Genomic DNA, 15,682 nt, shown 5'->3' with positions numbered 1-15,682 from the left:
AAAAAACGGTCACTGCAATGCACACGTAGATGAGGAAATTACTTTAGAAAAGTCCAGTTCTACATTTGACATTTCTGGACCCTCATAACTTGCGATATGCATTCTGATCGAAGGGTAGGCGTAGCGCATTTTAAAGCCTGCGCAGATTTGTGACCGGCTTTCCATAATAGATTAAACGTGAATGACAATATCTTTTGCCTGACAGGGATGTTCTTTGCCAAGCGTTCACAGAAAGGGCCTCAATCGTGAATAATAATGAGTCAACCACTTAATCTGGTCAGATCATGAACAAAACAGATTTTCTTTTTTGTAACTAAAGAAGAGATTTGTTTAAAGATGCATGCCTATGTCACAGCATGGAGAGCAAAGTTTTGTCGTTTTGTCGCAGACTACAATATAAACAGCCAGGAGCTTCCCACAACTATCTCACATTGTGGCCAGCCAAACGAAACTTCATGCGGTTTGTCAGTTCGCATCTCCCGCCAAATAGTAATTAACATTTCCCGTGAACACGTTCTGAGGCCAAAATGAATCCACATGCCATCTTTTACCATTTTCTTACGTCATCACACACAGTGTCTTGACGTAAAGTAGTCAAACGGGTTCTGAGGCCAAAATGAATCCACATGCCATCTTTTACCATTTTCTTACGTCATCACAAACAATGTCTTGACGTAAAGTAGTCAAACGGAAAGAATTATCCCTCTCGCAAGACTGATAGACTTCCATGTAGGCTTTTGACGTACTAAGTTCACGTGCAGGACTTGATGTGAGCCTGTCCGAGGGCGACCAAGACCTGCCCGGTAGCAGTCCAAAATTAATTCGTAAAAAATGTGCAGTTTTTGACTCCTAGCATGAAAGTCAATGAAACTTGGTATTTTTTCAAACGGATAGTTGCCTGAGGCATGACTTAAAGTTCTACGGGCTCCGTGCACCTGGACTTGACAGGTCCAGTAACTTTATGGATGTCTTAACATCTTATTTTTGCAGAAACAACGTTCCAGTCTAAAACTACCCACTTTGTTGACCACACACCAAAACATAAGTGTTGGTATTTTTAAAGCATACTGTGACATTCCTTTCAACGAAAGCAACTTAAAGAGAAAGAAACATCTATTTTCTTCTTTTTTTTTTCAGAAGGAGGAGAATGGAAGAATGACAGGGTCTGGTGCAAATTAATTTTTGAAAAACGTGTATATTCATCCCAATGTTATGCAGCTGAATAATGTAAGGGTATCTTCCACGGTGCAGTCAAACAAGCCCGCGTTGTCTGTACAAATAAGTACACCCCATATGTCCATACAGCACTCCAGCTCATGTTTGTGTTCCACACACAGACACACAAAGAGAGCATAGGCCCATTACACTGGTTTGTGGAGAACAGACATGTGTTGTAAGATTTCCTGGACTTTCTCGTGTATGTCCTTGTTACAGCAATAACACGTAAGGCTAAATTATTTCAAATACTAACTGGTTTGTGGAGAAGAGACATTCGTTTTAAGATTGAACTCATTGGTTTCTCGTATATGTCCATATGACAGTAATAACACATAAGGCTAAATCATTGTACAGACTAACGACATTATAAGGAAAAGTTATTTTTTCTCATACTCAGACCATGTCCATGTGACAACAGTAACCCGTAAGGCTAAATCATTTCAAACACCAACAGAATTTGTGTGTGTGTGTGTGTGTGTGTGTGTGTGTGTGTGTGTGTGTGTGTGTGTGTGTGTGTGTGTGTGTGTGTGTGTGTGTGTGTGTGTGTGTAGAGCGATTCAGAGTAAACTACTGGACCGATCTTTATGAAATTTTACATGAGAGTTCCTGGGTATGATATCCCCAGGCGTTGTTTTCATTTTTTCGATAAATGTCTTTTATGGCGTCATATCCGGCTTTTTGTAAAAGTTGAGGCGGCACTGTCACACCTTCATTTTTCAATCAAATTGATTGAAATTTTGGCCAACCAATCTTCGACGAAGGCCGGACTTCGGTATTGCATTTTAGCATGGAAGCTTAAAAATTATTTAATGACTTTGGTCATTAAAAATTTGAAAATTGTAATTAAAATTATTTTTTTATAAAACGATCCAAAATTACTTTTATTTTATTTTTCATTATGTTCTGATTCCAAAAGCATATAAATATGTTATATTCGGATTAAAAACAAGCTCTAAAAACTAACAATATAAAACTTATGATTAAAATTAAATTTCCGAAATCGATTTAAAAACAATTTCATCTTATTCCTTGTCGGTTCCTGATTCCAAAAACATATAGATATGATATGTTTGGATTAAAAACACGCTCAGAAAGTTAAAACGAAGAGAGGTACAGTAAAACGTGCTATGCAGCACAGCGCAACCGCTACCGCGCTGAACAGGCTCGTCACTTTCACTGCCTTTTGCACTAGCGGCGGACTACAGTCATTGTGAAAAAATGCAGTGCGTTCAGTTTCATTCTGTGAGTTCCACAGCTTGACTAAATGTAGTACTTTTTTACTTACGCGACTTGTTCCAGTTTGAAAAGACGCGTGACTGTGTTCGCGGTTTGGTGGCAGCCGACCGCCCTTGATATTCGTTAAGCAAGCACTGTAAATTTCAACAAGTCGCGTAAGGCGAAATTATTACATTTAGTCAAGCTGTGGAACTCACAGAATGAAACTGAACGTAGTCCGCCGCTAGTGCAAAAGGCAGTGAAAGTGACGAGCCTGTTTGGCGCGGCAGCGGTTGCGCTGTGCTTCATAGCACGCTTTACTGTACCTCTCTTCGTTTTAATTTTCTGAGCGTGTTTTTAATCCAAACATATCATATCTATATGTTTTTGGAATCAGGAACCAACAAGGAATAAGATGAAATAGTTTTTGAAACGATTTCGGAAATTTAATTTCAATCATAATTTTTTATTTTTAGTTTTCAGAGCTTGTTTTTAATCCAAATATAACATATTTATATGTTTTTGGAATCAGGAAATGATGAAGAATAAGATGAACGTAAATTTGGATCGTTTTATATAAAAAAAAGTTTTTTTACAATTTTCTGATTTTTAATGACCAAAGTCATTAATTAATTTGTAAGCCATCAAACTGAAATGCAATACCGAAGTCCGGCCTTCGTCGAAGATTGCTTGGCCAAAATTTCAATCAATTTGATTAAAAAATGAGGGTGTGACAGTGCCGCCTCAACTTTTACAAAAAGCCGGATATGACGTCATCAAAGACATTTATCGAAAACACAAAAAAAAGTCCGGGGATATCATTCTCAGGAACTCTCATGTCAAATTTCATAAAGATCGGTCCAGTAGTTTACTCTGAATCGCTCTACACACACACACGCACACACACACACACACACACACACACACCACGACCCTCGTCTCGATTCCCCCTCTATGTTAAAACATTTAGTCAAAACTTGACTAAATGTAATGAACCAGGCAGTTCTGCAAGGGAAGTTAGTTTTTTCAACGTGTTTTTTTTTAGTGTCTCTGTGTGTCTTTTTTTTGGGGGGGGTGGGGGTGTAAGGGGGGGGGGGGGACTGAACGTTGGCAAGTTCATTGACTGACGTGATAAAAAAAAAGTTTTCGATTCAACATACCTTTGAACTTTGTAACGTGAAAGACACTATCAAGATTTCCGATTTTTTGTTATCTGAAATATTGGCATGTTGTTATTTTGCGTGTTTATCCCCCCAAAACAGTATCATGTGCCTGTGATAGAGACTGACACTTGGCAGTCACAGATCAATTTATGCACGTGACGCATTGCGCGCTGGATCGATAAGGGAGAACTCTATACAGCTTACCGACAATCGATCAGCACACAACAACAAAGTGTTGCCACAATTATATACTCCTGCCTCGGGCTCCGTCCATTGTGGCCGTCCCTTGCCTTTCAACTCCGCGTTTTTAAGACGTCAGCTTTATCATTAAACGCTGAAAATGAGGGGGTTTTTTTTTAAACACTGTTACCTTTTTATACTGATTTACCTGTGTCTCTGCCTGTATGTTTGACTCTTTGTTTCTGTATGTCTGTTTGTAACTGTCTCTAGTTCCGCCATAGCCACATAAGTTGAAGGGACGCTATGTTTGTCTGTCTGTCTGTCTGTCGGTTTGTCTGTCTGTCTGTCTGTCTGTCTCTGTCTGTCTGTCTGTCTCTGTCTGTCTCTGTTTGTCTCTGTCTGTCTCTGTATCTCTGTCGCTCTGTCTCTGTCTCTGTCTCTTTCTGCCAAGAAGAAGAATGGGGGAAATGGACAGGGTATTGTATTGGTGTTCCATTCCCGGAGTCTATTGCTATCAGAGGGTGGTCTCATTGTTTCAATCAAGACAAGAACTGACAGTGAGACTCTAAGTACATACCCATTTTGCCAAGCGCGCAGTACCCAAATTCAGGAAATAGCCTATTCCCTCTTGTACAACACTTGTGGTAAAACGTGGTAAAAAAAATGTCTTCGATGATAACCCTATTTTATGTGTTGCATTTTTGTGTGTGCATAGTCTTTTAACAAAAGAAAAAATAGAACACGATTGGGCTCTTTTCACAGCATATTTTTATTCTGTTATCCAAACCAACACCATAAAAATAACTGTCCATTTTCTAATAAAAAAAATCTCAGCCTCTTCCCGTAGAGTCAATCATTTTTGGTTTAAAAAAAAGACTATTGCTTCTTTGTTTGAACGTAACTGTTCTGGGTTGCTGTGGCTTCATGCAACTTTCCAGACCGACTCAAAATAGCTGTCACTTTTCATGAAAAAAAAACTCAGGCTCAGACAATCATTTTTGATTTTTTTAAATACTAAAAAAAAAACTCAGACTTCATTACTCGAACTTTTTTTATTTTCTGCTGCTCCTTGATGCATGTCAATTTTGCACGTGCACTGTATGTATGTCAGGTCGGCGTAACGATGGATCATTTTTCACTCTCACTTTATCCCTCATACTCTCTATCAATGATTGATTTTCCACTTCTTCCTCTGTCAAATCAATACACTATCAAGCAAATGGCCCGTTAGATTGGACTTGCCCCTTTTTCCATTCAATTAATTTTTTCAGTAACAGGTTTTTTTTATCGTTAGGTTTTTTTTCCTCGTCTGAACAACTCTGGTTTCAGTACGCACGGTGTAATTAATTTCAACGAAAACTTTAGAAAAATGTTGACAGTTCGATTTGCAGGTGTACCGTTTCTCTTAGGTGTGTTGTACGTGCAATATTCGCCTTTTGATCTCTACTCGCTAGAGTGTTTTTATTTCAGGTTAACGGTTAAAAGAACGATGACAGAAAAAAAATTCCTTGTGAACATTTGTTTTAAATGAATGTCCACTTTAATTTACAGAAAGCAGAAAATGTCATTAAAACCTCGGTTGATAAAAATGACGCTTAAACGATTACAACTAAAATTAATTGCAACACTCACACACAAACACAGTAACAACAAGTCGCGTAAGGCGAAAATACAATATTTAGTCAAGTAGCTGTCGAACTCACAGAATGAAACTGAACGCAACGCAACGCAGCAAGACCGTATACTCGTAGCATCGTCACTCCACCGCCCGTGGCAAAGGCAGTGCCCGTGGAATTGACAAGAAGAGCGGGGTATTCGTTGCGCTGAGAAGGATAGCACGCTTTTCTGTACCTCTCTTCGTTTTAACTTTCTGAGCGTGTTTTTAATCCAAACATATCATATCTATATATTTTTGGAATCAGGAACCGACAAGGAATAAGATGAAAGTGTTTTTAAATTGATTTCGAAAAAAAACTTTTGATAATAATTTTTATATATTTAATTTTCAGAGCTTGTTTTTAATCCGAATATAACATATTTATATGTTTTTGGAATCAGCAAATGATGGACAATAAGATAAACGTAAATTTGGATCGTTTTATAAATTTTTATTTTTTTTACAATTTTCAGATTTTTAATGACCAAAGTCATTAATTAATTTTTAAGCCACCAAGCTGAAATGCAATACCGAAGTCCGGGCTTCGTCGGAGATTACTTGACCAAAATTTCAACCAATTTGGTTGAAAAATGAGGGCGTGACAGTGCCGCCTCAACTTTCACGAAAAGCCGGATATGACGTCATCAAAGACATTTATCAAAAAAATGAAAAAAACGTTCGGGGATTTCATACCCAGGAACTCTCATGTCAAATTTCATAAAGATCGGTCCAGTAGTTTAGTCTGAATCGCTCTACACACACACACACACGCACACACGCACGCACACACGCACGCACGCACACACGCACGCACACACGCACATACACCACGACCCTCGTTTCGATTCCCCCTCGATGTTAAAATATTTAGTCAAAACTTGACTAAATATAAAAAGCACGTGCCCTCGCGCGCGCGCGCACGCACGCACGCACGCACAAACACACACAAACACACACACACACACACACACACACAAACATACACCACACACACACACACACAAACACAAACACACACACACACACACACACACAAACACACACACACACACACACACACACACACACACACCTTTCCTAGCGCCAGTATCCCCACATCCCACTTCTCCCCACAACCTTTCAATCATTCATTCTCACTCACTAGCCGAATGTAATAATGAAATACAAAGACGTCTGGCAGCAGTTTGATCCATGTCGGCTTTAGGCCCTTTCTCGTTCTGCTCATACACACAAGTCCAAAACATACAGCAAAATCTAAAGGCCGATCCTGTCTAATGGCGGACGTAAGGTCTCGTTGCCACCAGTACAACTCTAGTCGACTGTGACAAACGGTTCCAGTCATATCATCATCATCATTTGTATGGAAACACAACGCCATCAGAATTGTTAAAAACAATTAAAACAAGGAACTTAGTCGATAAATATCGACAGGGGGCCGACAAATGGTTTAAATGGGAAATGTGTGTATATGGGTGTGGGTTTGAAACAAACAAACAAACCAACCCATGTGAACCCCGGGCCGCAGGCCTTCGATGTAGTGATTGAAAAAAAAGGATGTTCTCAAATGGTTCAATTCTCATTTGGTCTGATTCTCAAATGGTACCGGTATACTCCCCCCCCCCCCCCCCCCCCTGGCCGCAGGCCTAGGAGTAAAATTTTATAGACACTGACCTTCTTCCCAGGGGTCATTGACACAGTTTTAGCTATGAGAGGTGGTTCGCCTGGTTCGCCTTTCATATCTGAGAGAGGAAACACTTTCTGCACCCGGGTCAGTGACCGAGTTTAACCTATGGGGAGTTTAACCTATGGGGCGGTCTCTTTGATGTCAAGTTGAGAGGAAACTTGGCCAGGGTAGTACATGCACCAGAACTGGTGGACACCAAGGACAAACATGAAATCGAAGCAGTTTGCTTTCAGAGGGAACGGTCGTCAGCAACTCAAACTTCTCTGTTTTCTTTTTTTTTAAGAAAATCTGACTTTCTTTGTGGCCCCCTGACTCCGCCCCCCTCCCTCTGTAAGGACCCCCCTCCATAAGGACCGATTTTTGTCAACATTTTAAAGGTCGCTAGAGAGGGGTTCCACTGTATGACCTAACCGCTACTGGCAGACGGCCTCAATCTTCACGCGCAAAGACGAGATTAATAGGTGCTCGGTTTTGGTATTTTGAATTACATTACATTAAACCTTTGTTGGGTTTCATGGTCATGGCAACAGCCATAATAATATTACATGATGTATAATATCATATTTCAGCATATGTGAATTACATGTCATCATACCAAACTGTCATACATTTTTATTCCTACATTATTCTGATTGATCACAACCAAACCTACTATCATTGGACACATCCAAATGCAAGCGCCTGTTCTTGACAATTTCCCTCTGATCTAAATATAAAATCAGTGCAATTTCCTGGGTCGGGCTTTGCCACAGACACTCACGGTTTGGCCTGTAGGTAAAATGTACAATGTATTTTCTGATTTGTGCACAAAAGCTTTTTTTCTTTTTTCTTTTTTTTTAACATAACTATGTTTAATGTCACTGTATGTTTAAAAGACCATGGTCATATTTGTAAAAACAATGTTAAATTAGAAAATAAATAACATTTTGGTTCATGATTTTTCCTACACCTGTGCTGAAAATAAGAAATAAAAATGTCGGTATATAAGTCGCTCAAATACAAGTAGGTATGAATGGCTCGGTTTGAGTTTGTTGCAGTTGACCCTGCACAATGCGACCTTTCATGTTTTTGCGATTTTGCCGTCACCCCTCCCATAGGGTGACGTATTTCACAACTTCCTGTGTTACACAAACTCTGTGATGACTCACCAATTTTGACTTCACTCCTCCCATAGGGTGACGGATTTCACAACTTTCTACAGATGAACAATGTTGCCTCCACCCCTCCCATAGGATGACGGATGTCACAACTTCCTGTGTACACAAACTGATGACGTATTTCACAACAAAATGGCGCTGCCCATGGTCAACCTCGAAACTATCCGTATAGAATGGGGGCGTCCTCGCCCCCATAACAACCTTGACAGAACCAAAACTCTTGCTGTCGTTATCTTTGTCAGCGACCAAAGGCGCAGTCACAATGTTCTACTTAGTTAACTTTTTTTGTTGTGCTGATAAGCCAGTGTTCAAGTAGTAAGCAGTAGCACGACAACTGTTTGTGTAACTTATTTATCTAACTCCAAACAACAAGATGAATGTGGGTGAAAACAAAGTAGAACAACAAAGGAAATGGGTACTCACAAAGACAGCACAAAGACAAGGTAGAATTTTCGCCTGTGGAGGTTTCTTCGGGACAAAGTGTCTAATTATTTATCTAACCTTATGTTTAGGTAGTTTGGTTCTCTTTGTGGTTATCCGAAGATAACTTTAACTGATGTCAATATAATGTGTGTTCATTTTAAGTATCGTTTTTGGCGTTGCCCTCTTTCCAAACCATCAAGCTTGAACGACAACCCCATCCACAAGGACATAACAAAAATATAATAGTAACTAATATCATGATTTGTCATCATTTTCACGAGTTTTCATTCACAAGCACCTGGGAAATAAATTTCATGTTCCCCAGGCAATAAATCCCCGGTTACCATAGTTGCAGGAAGCAGGTTATACATGAATAATCAAAAGCAAACCCAATAGAAACGCTCCGGGATTCTTCGGCTCTTTTCATTGGTGTTTCCCCAGACCTAAACAGACGACACGACACTGCTTTGCAAAGTTCCAAAAACGAACTGGCAAACTGGCAAAAGTAAACAACAACAAAAACTACTTCATGAAAGGTCATGCATTCATCAAAAACAAATGAAACCTAGCGATATGTTTTGTCTTCTTACAGAGTGCGTGTATCTGTGTTTCGATACACAGACGTTCGGAGAAACACGAACGTCAAGTTCCAGTAAAACGACCCCTGACACACAGATTTTGACCCGAGCACAAGACGTTGTATCGATAAACGAAGCACAAATAAGAAACAATAATAAAAGCAAAGAAAATAGCAACAAGATATGCAAACATCTAACAAAGCCGAGCAAGCAGAATGACAGTTCTAATGAAAAACAAAGAGGTACTGAGTCGGAAACAAGATCGCGATTCTTTCCTTCGCTGCACGACGCAAATCTTCTGTGATCTTTGACCAAACGTAGCTTCCACATTCGATCACTCAGCTTAATATTTACAACAGAAAGCCGAGGGGGTGGAATACCGAGATGAACCTACAGGATAGAACTGTGCATCCTCAAACCTGACATATTCATCCCAACATTTAATGAACTCAAAAACACAGAAATTTGCTTTCACACGCCAGCTCATTCTGATAATCCTCGCTCCACGGCGTTGATTGCCAGTGGTTATCAAACCGGGACTCGTGTGGTTATCAGCACGGAACCCGTGTTTCAAAGCATGGTTCCCTGGGTTGATTGTGCACTTATTTTCTCACTACCAAAATGATGACAAAAACCATGTTTGGTGGTTTGTTGACAGACCAGCTTTTTTGTCGGTCCTCGGGGGGCATATCGACTTTTGTTTCATATTTATTGACCAAGGCCTTCGGCCTTGGTCAATAAATATGAAACAAAAGACGATATGCTCCCCCTCGGACCGACAAAAAAGCTGGTCTGTCAACAACCCATCAAACATCTTATAATGTTCATTTTAAGTTTCATTTTTGGCATCGGAATGCTACAATATAATCACGTTTGAACGTAAATCCCATCCACAAGAACATAACAAAAACTTGACTAAATGTAAAAAGATAATAGTAACTAATATCATGATGTGTTCATTTTAAGTATCATTTTTGGCGTCGGCAAGCTACCATAGTATCACGCTTGAACGTCAATCCAATCCACAAGAGCAGCCATGCAGCCTCTTTCAAGGTATCGCTTCACCCGTTGTTAAAAAAAACGTCCTGCTACCACTATATGACAGCGCAGGGATCGCAAAACTCACTGAGTGTTCTGCCAAGCCTCCGCAACCACAGAAAAAAACAAGACCCAGTTCGTGTTCCCTTGCCATTTGCATTATTCATGTCAACCCCTCTCGCCACTACCGTCCCAGCATCCTTAGCGACATTGGCAGCAACGTGTCAGCGGTGGAAGCGGGGTCCCAGCAGCCAGCAGGACGGTAGCAGAACCGGTTCCAGACTATACAGCAGTGCTAGGAGGACAGGTGAGAGAGACAGGTAGAAGGCCCGCTCAGGTATATCTATGCGCTGCCGCTCTTATCAGGCATCGGGGAAGGCACTGCTGCGGCCATTTTGTGTCATTTTCTGGAGAAAAATATTCTTCCTCCCGTCAACCTTCTTCGCTTCTGATCACCCACAATGTGTACGTTCTGGTAATTAGCATTGTGGATGCTTTTCTGTTGTTGTTGTTAGTTCGTTTCTCTTCTCTTTAAAAAAAAAAAAAAAGTTTTTGTGTTTTTGTCTTAAACGGATTTCGGTTTTGCTTTGTCTTGATTTCTAAATTTGTTGTTCAAATATTGAGTCGTTTGCTTAATATAATAGTATTTTCGATTTATAATATTTTGCCTGCGTTTACGTTTGTTATAGAACTATTTCAGATGTCATCAAAAATTGAACTCTCACATGATAAACGAGGAACATGCCTTTAGGTTTTTCTTTCTCAAGAATGTGCACTCACCTCATGACGGGAATACGTTAAATTACGAATAAGCTTCGCGTGTGTTTTTGAAGACGTGTTTTTCTCACGTATATCACACAAATAAAAATAAATCCATTTGAAAGGAACAGATTGGGTGTTTGTTTGTTTTTATCAATTTTAACACAGACCAAAAAGAGCGTTTGCTTTTATTCAATACTATTCAAAAACACATTTTTAACCACATTTACGTTTCTGCGTATTGACAGCACAAGCAATGACTTACACCACTGAAAGTGTTATTCCGTATTCACACTATTAATTAATTAGGAATGAATTGGTTTCAAAAACGAGCACATTTTTGTATTTGTTTGTGTTGTGGTTTTTACATTTAGTCAAGTTTTGACTAAATGTTTTAACATAGAGGGGGGAATCGAGACGAGGGTCGTGGTGTATGTGTGTGTGTGTGTCTGTCTGTCTGTGTGTGTGTGTAGAGCGATTCAGACTAAACTACTGGACCGATCTTTATGAAATTTGACATGAGAGTTCCTGAGTATGAAATCCTCAGACTTTTTTTCATTTTTTTGATAAATGTCTTCGATGACGTCATATCCGGCTTTTCGTGAAAGTTGAGGCGGCACTGTCACGCTCTCATTTTTCAACCAAATTGGTTGAAATTTTGGTCAAGTAATCTCCGACGAAGCCCGGACTTCGGTATTGCATTTCAGCTTGGTGGCTTAAAAATTAATTAATGACTTTGGTCATTAAAAATCTGAAAATTGTAAAAAAAAATTATTGTTTTTATACAACGATCCAAATTTACGTTCATCTTATTCTCCATCATTTTCTAATTCCAAAAACATATAAATATGTTATATTTGGATTAAAAACAAGCTCTGAAAATTAACAATATAAAAATTATGATCAAAATTAAATTTTCGAAATCAATTTAAAAACACTTTCATTTTATTCCTTGTCGGTTCCTGATTCCAAAAACATATCGATATGATATGTTTGGATTGAAAACACGCTCAGAAAGTTAAAACGAAGAGAGGTACAGAAAAGCGTGCTATCCTTCTCAGTGCAACTACTACCCCGCTCTTCTTGTCAATTTCACTGCCTTTGCCATGAGCGGTGGACTGACGATGCTACGAGTATACGGTCTTGCTGCGTTGCATTGCGTTCAGTTTCATTCTGTGAGTTCGACAGCTACTTGACTAAATGTTGTATTTTCGCCTTACGCGACTTGTTGTTGTTGTGTTGTTGTGTTGTTGTTGTTTGTTTTTGGAGGGAGAGAAACGATAAACATTGAATCTGGGGAAGCACACACAACACTTTGTCATTCCGTATTGTAGTCTGGATAATCTTTTACGAAGTCAAAGTGAAAGTGAATAAAAGCAGATACTTTTCGAGAAAATACACTTAACACTCTGGCGTTTCTAAAGGCAAGCAGATCCAAACAGGGTGTTAGTACTGGTATTTATAAGAAGCACAAATGTCACAGCATATCAGCATTGGGGAATATGTTTCGATAATGCTTTCAAGGCCTCAATGCATTGCAAGATATTTTTTTCCAAACCCAGGGCGGACAGCTAGCAGTACGGACGGCCATACAGGGAGATTTTCGGAAATAACTCCGTCGGGTTACTATGGGTTGTGAAAGAGTGAATGCCCTTGCTTTACCTCTGACAAATAACTTCACACGTGCTCCTGTCCACGTGTTTCCGACACACCCCTCGCTAGTGATTGGCCCCTCCAATGTTTGTCTGAGTAAAAATCAAGGGCATTCACTCTTTCACAACCAATACAAACCCGACAGAGTTATTTTTGGAATTCTTCTATTGCCATTATCTTACGGTGTATGCTATGCGTCTCCGTCCGTCCGTCCGTCCGTCCGTCCCTTGCCTTTTCCATACGTTGGAGTACAGAAATGTTTCAGGGTAAACTGGTACGGTGAGAGAGAATTGTGGGTGGATGTTGTCCAAACAGCTTGTGGATATCTATAATTCGAATGATAAAAAGAAAATGGTGTCAGGAAAAATCGTCACATAATCATTTTTGGACGGATCCGATGTTTTTGGGTGTGTTTTTTTGGTGTGTTTTGGGGTCATCTTTTATAGAACTTGTGTTGTTTAGTCAACAAAATGCATATCGCGACAACTTCTAGCCATCTTTCAGATCTGTTCCTCTTCTTAACCTTATTTTTTAAACCAATTATCCTTGACCTGCAATCTTCCATGGCATCAGTTTGAAATGAATATCACCAGAGAACTTCAAGCTGTTGAGAGAAAAATTCCCTGGCAATATGCTTGCGATTACAATGTTGAGTAGTATTAAGATGTTACTGAAAAAAAGCGCTTGTTACACGACACTTGAGATTGACGAAGTTCTCAAATGTCGTATAGTTGTGTTCTTTTATTCTACGTGGCCCGTCTTCACAGCAGCAGACAAACTCGTCAAATTGAGTTCGAGGATTTATTTCGCATTCCATACATACAACTGCACATCGTAGCAGAACTCAAAGTAGAAGCCTTTTTAACATACAAATCGCGCTGGCCTATATAGTAAATACTCAATCTCGAGAATATTCCAGACCGAACATGATACAACTAAAATTAGATGAACTGTCCATGGACTAGAATAGTGACATTCTCTGTGACGTACATCAAAAGTGCCGACGCACTTAATCCGAGCGAACGCCACGAACCCACGACTCAAAACAACGTGGTAAACAACTTGTTTTGACAGGACTAGAAAGTTCACCTGCATTCTCGTCCAAACATAAATATTGTGTTTACAAAATATAATATCGGTACTTTCCCACAAAGTACAAATAAGTCACTACATGCAACACACAAAACTGAACCAAAGTTCAGCAACGGCAGCGTTTCCTAACAGTGCTTCTGTGTGTGCTTTTTTTTCTTTTTTTTTCTCAAGAGTTTGAGATTTTGCGATCATGTGATAAAGGTCAAGGTCAATTAAACGGGTTTGTGTGAGCGACCATTTGATTTTACAATTCATTTATTATTGAACTAGATGATTACCCGCTTCACCGGGTATCGGCTTCGCCGGGAAGAAGTAGAGCCGAATACCAGGCTGCGCCTGGGACCCGGCTTTGCCGGGTGTACGCCGGCTTTGCCGGCGCACGAAGGAAAGGAGATAAACGCGCAAAACACTGGAGACCTTCTAAAAATAGTAACGTGCAGTGACCTTCTAAAAATAGTAACGTAGTAACGGGAATATGGATTGACGCCACACGGAGGAAGGGAGATAATCGCGACTGAAAACACTGGAGAAGATAAGGAAGAGTTACTGGTAGTGGATCCAGACAAAAAAAACAAAATCGGTTCAGCGCGCACAGCGCTGAGAGCACGTGTTGAAATATCTCATCGACCAGGTTGTGTCTCGGGTGTACCTGAATATGCCCACCAAATTTGAAACAGATCCATTGAGAACTTTGGCCGTGCATCGCGAACAGACAGACAGACAGACACTAGTCGTATATATATATAGATATGCAACGGGTATCTTCTATCTGGTTTGGTCAAACAATACATCGACTTTGTCTTGTCGACGTGAAAATGGAGTTATTTTTGTGTTGTAGTTTGTTCGTTTTTCAAATATCAAGGTTAGTTCGACCGAATTCTTCCTGACGAGTTATCTACAGTTCTTAACGTTCTGTTGTAAGATCTTGCAATAACGCTGGCACTGCCAAATGTGATTTATTGACAACATACTATTAAAAGATCAGATTATTACAGACAGCGACAAGGTCTTTTACCACCTTCCCTTCAGATTGCTCACAAGCTGAAAACTGCTCAAATGTTTTTAACTTTTCAAATTACGTAATTCAAGCTTCCTTCAGCATGACGACAAAAAGGAAAAACTCGTCAAAACTAAACATCCCGCTCGATTCGTTTAGTCTGTTTAGCTCACGATTTTTTCTTCCGATGAATATCTTACGTTTAACACACACAGTGATAATCTGTCATATAGTGTACTTGCACAATGCTTTGTAAAGAATGACTCATATCAAAAATACTGTTCGCAGTTGTATAACGCTCAGCCCAAATCTTCCTATAATTTCATGCAGTTTATGCAATCACTATTGCAGTTCAGAAAACGACTACTTTTAAGAATGATTTTGTTCTTTCTGTTGTTCTGTCTTTCTTTCAATTTTTCTTTCCTTATTTATTTATTTATTTATTTTTCAGTGACTTTTTTTTTATTTTTTTTTATTCTTTGCTTTTTACGCCCGCCGGGTAAAATGCGCTTTTATGCAACGAGTATAACTACTCAACTGTAAAACGTTTTGACCTTTAACGCCATCGATCCTTGCGCACTCAGAAAAAAACTGAAGCACAACACGCACACACACACACACACACACACACACACACACACACACACACACACACACACACACACACACACACACACACACTGCAACCGGATACATGCATACAGGTTAAACCGGTTTCTGATTTATTCCTGCATTGCTCCTGCTCCTGCTCCTGCTTTCTAGCTGAATGATTCACATCACTTCCATTGTCTGTTGCAGATACATCATGACATAACAACTCCCTTCGAGCCCAGTGGGTTGACGTCAAATTTAGTATTTTAACATTCTA

The 15,682-nt window shown here is 39.7% G+C and overlaps 2 protein-coding genes across 3 annotated transcripts in view; both read left to right on the top strand.

Moving 5' to 3' along the window:
• Positions 1–249, top strand: part of LOC138954335 (uncharacterized) — a 6,313-nt gene extending 6,064 nt beyond the window's left edge. Inside the window, exon 3 of the mRNA XM_070326228.1 lies at positions 206–249. Coding sequence (XP_070182329.1) covers positions 206–249 — 44 coding nt within the window. The remainder of the gene's footprint in view (positions 1–205) is intronic.
• Positions 250–10,617: 10,368 nt separating this feature from the next.
• The window catches only part of LOC138946172 (potassium channel subfamily K member 18-like), a 39,462-nt gene continuing 34,397 nt past the window's right edge, over positions 10,618–15,682 (top strand). For both annotated transcript variants that reach the window (XM_070317693.1, XM_070317686.1), the window contains exons 1-2: positions 10,618–10,778; positions 15,613–15,682. The exon at positions 15,613–15,682 is cut by the window's right edge and continues 601 nt beyond it. The gene's annotated coding sequence lies outside the window, so the exon portion shown is untranslated. The remainder of the gene's footprint in view (positions 10,779–15,612) is intronic.

This window comes from Littorina saxatilis, linkage group LG1 (assembly GCF_037325665.1).
Source record: "Littorina saxatilis isolate snail1 linkage group LG1, US_GU_Lsax_2.0, whole genome shotgun sequence".
Lineage (NCBI taxonomy): Eukaryota > Metazoa > Mollusca > Gastropoda > Littorinimorpha > Littorinidae > Littorina > Littorina saxatilis.
Note: the sequence above shows the minus strand (reverse complement) of the source record. Positions and strands in the feature narration are given on the sequence as shown.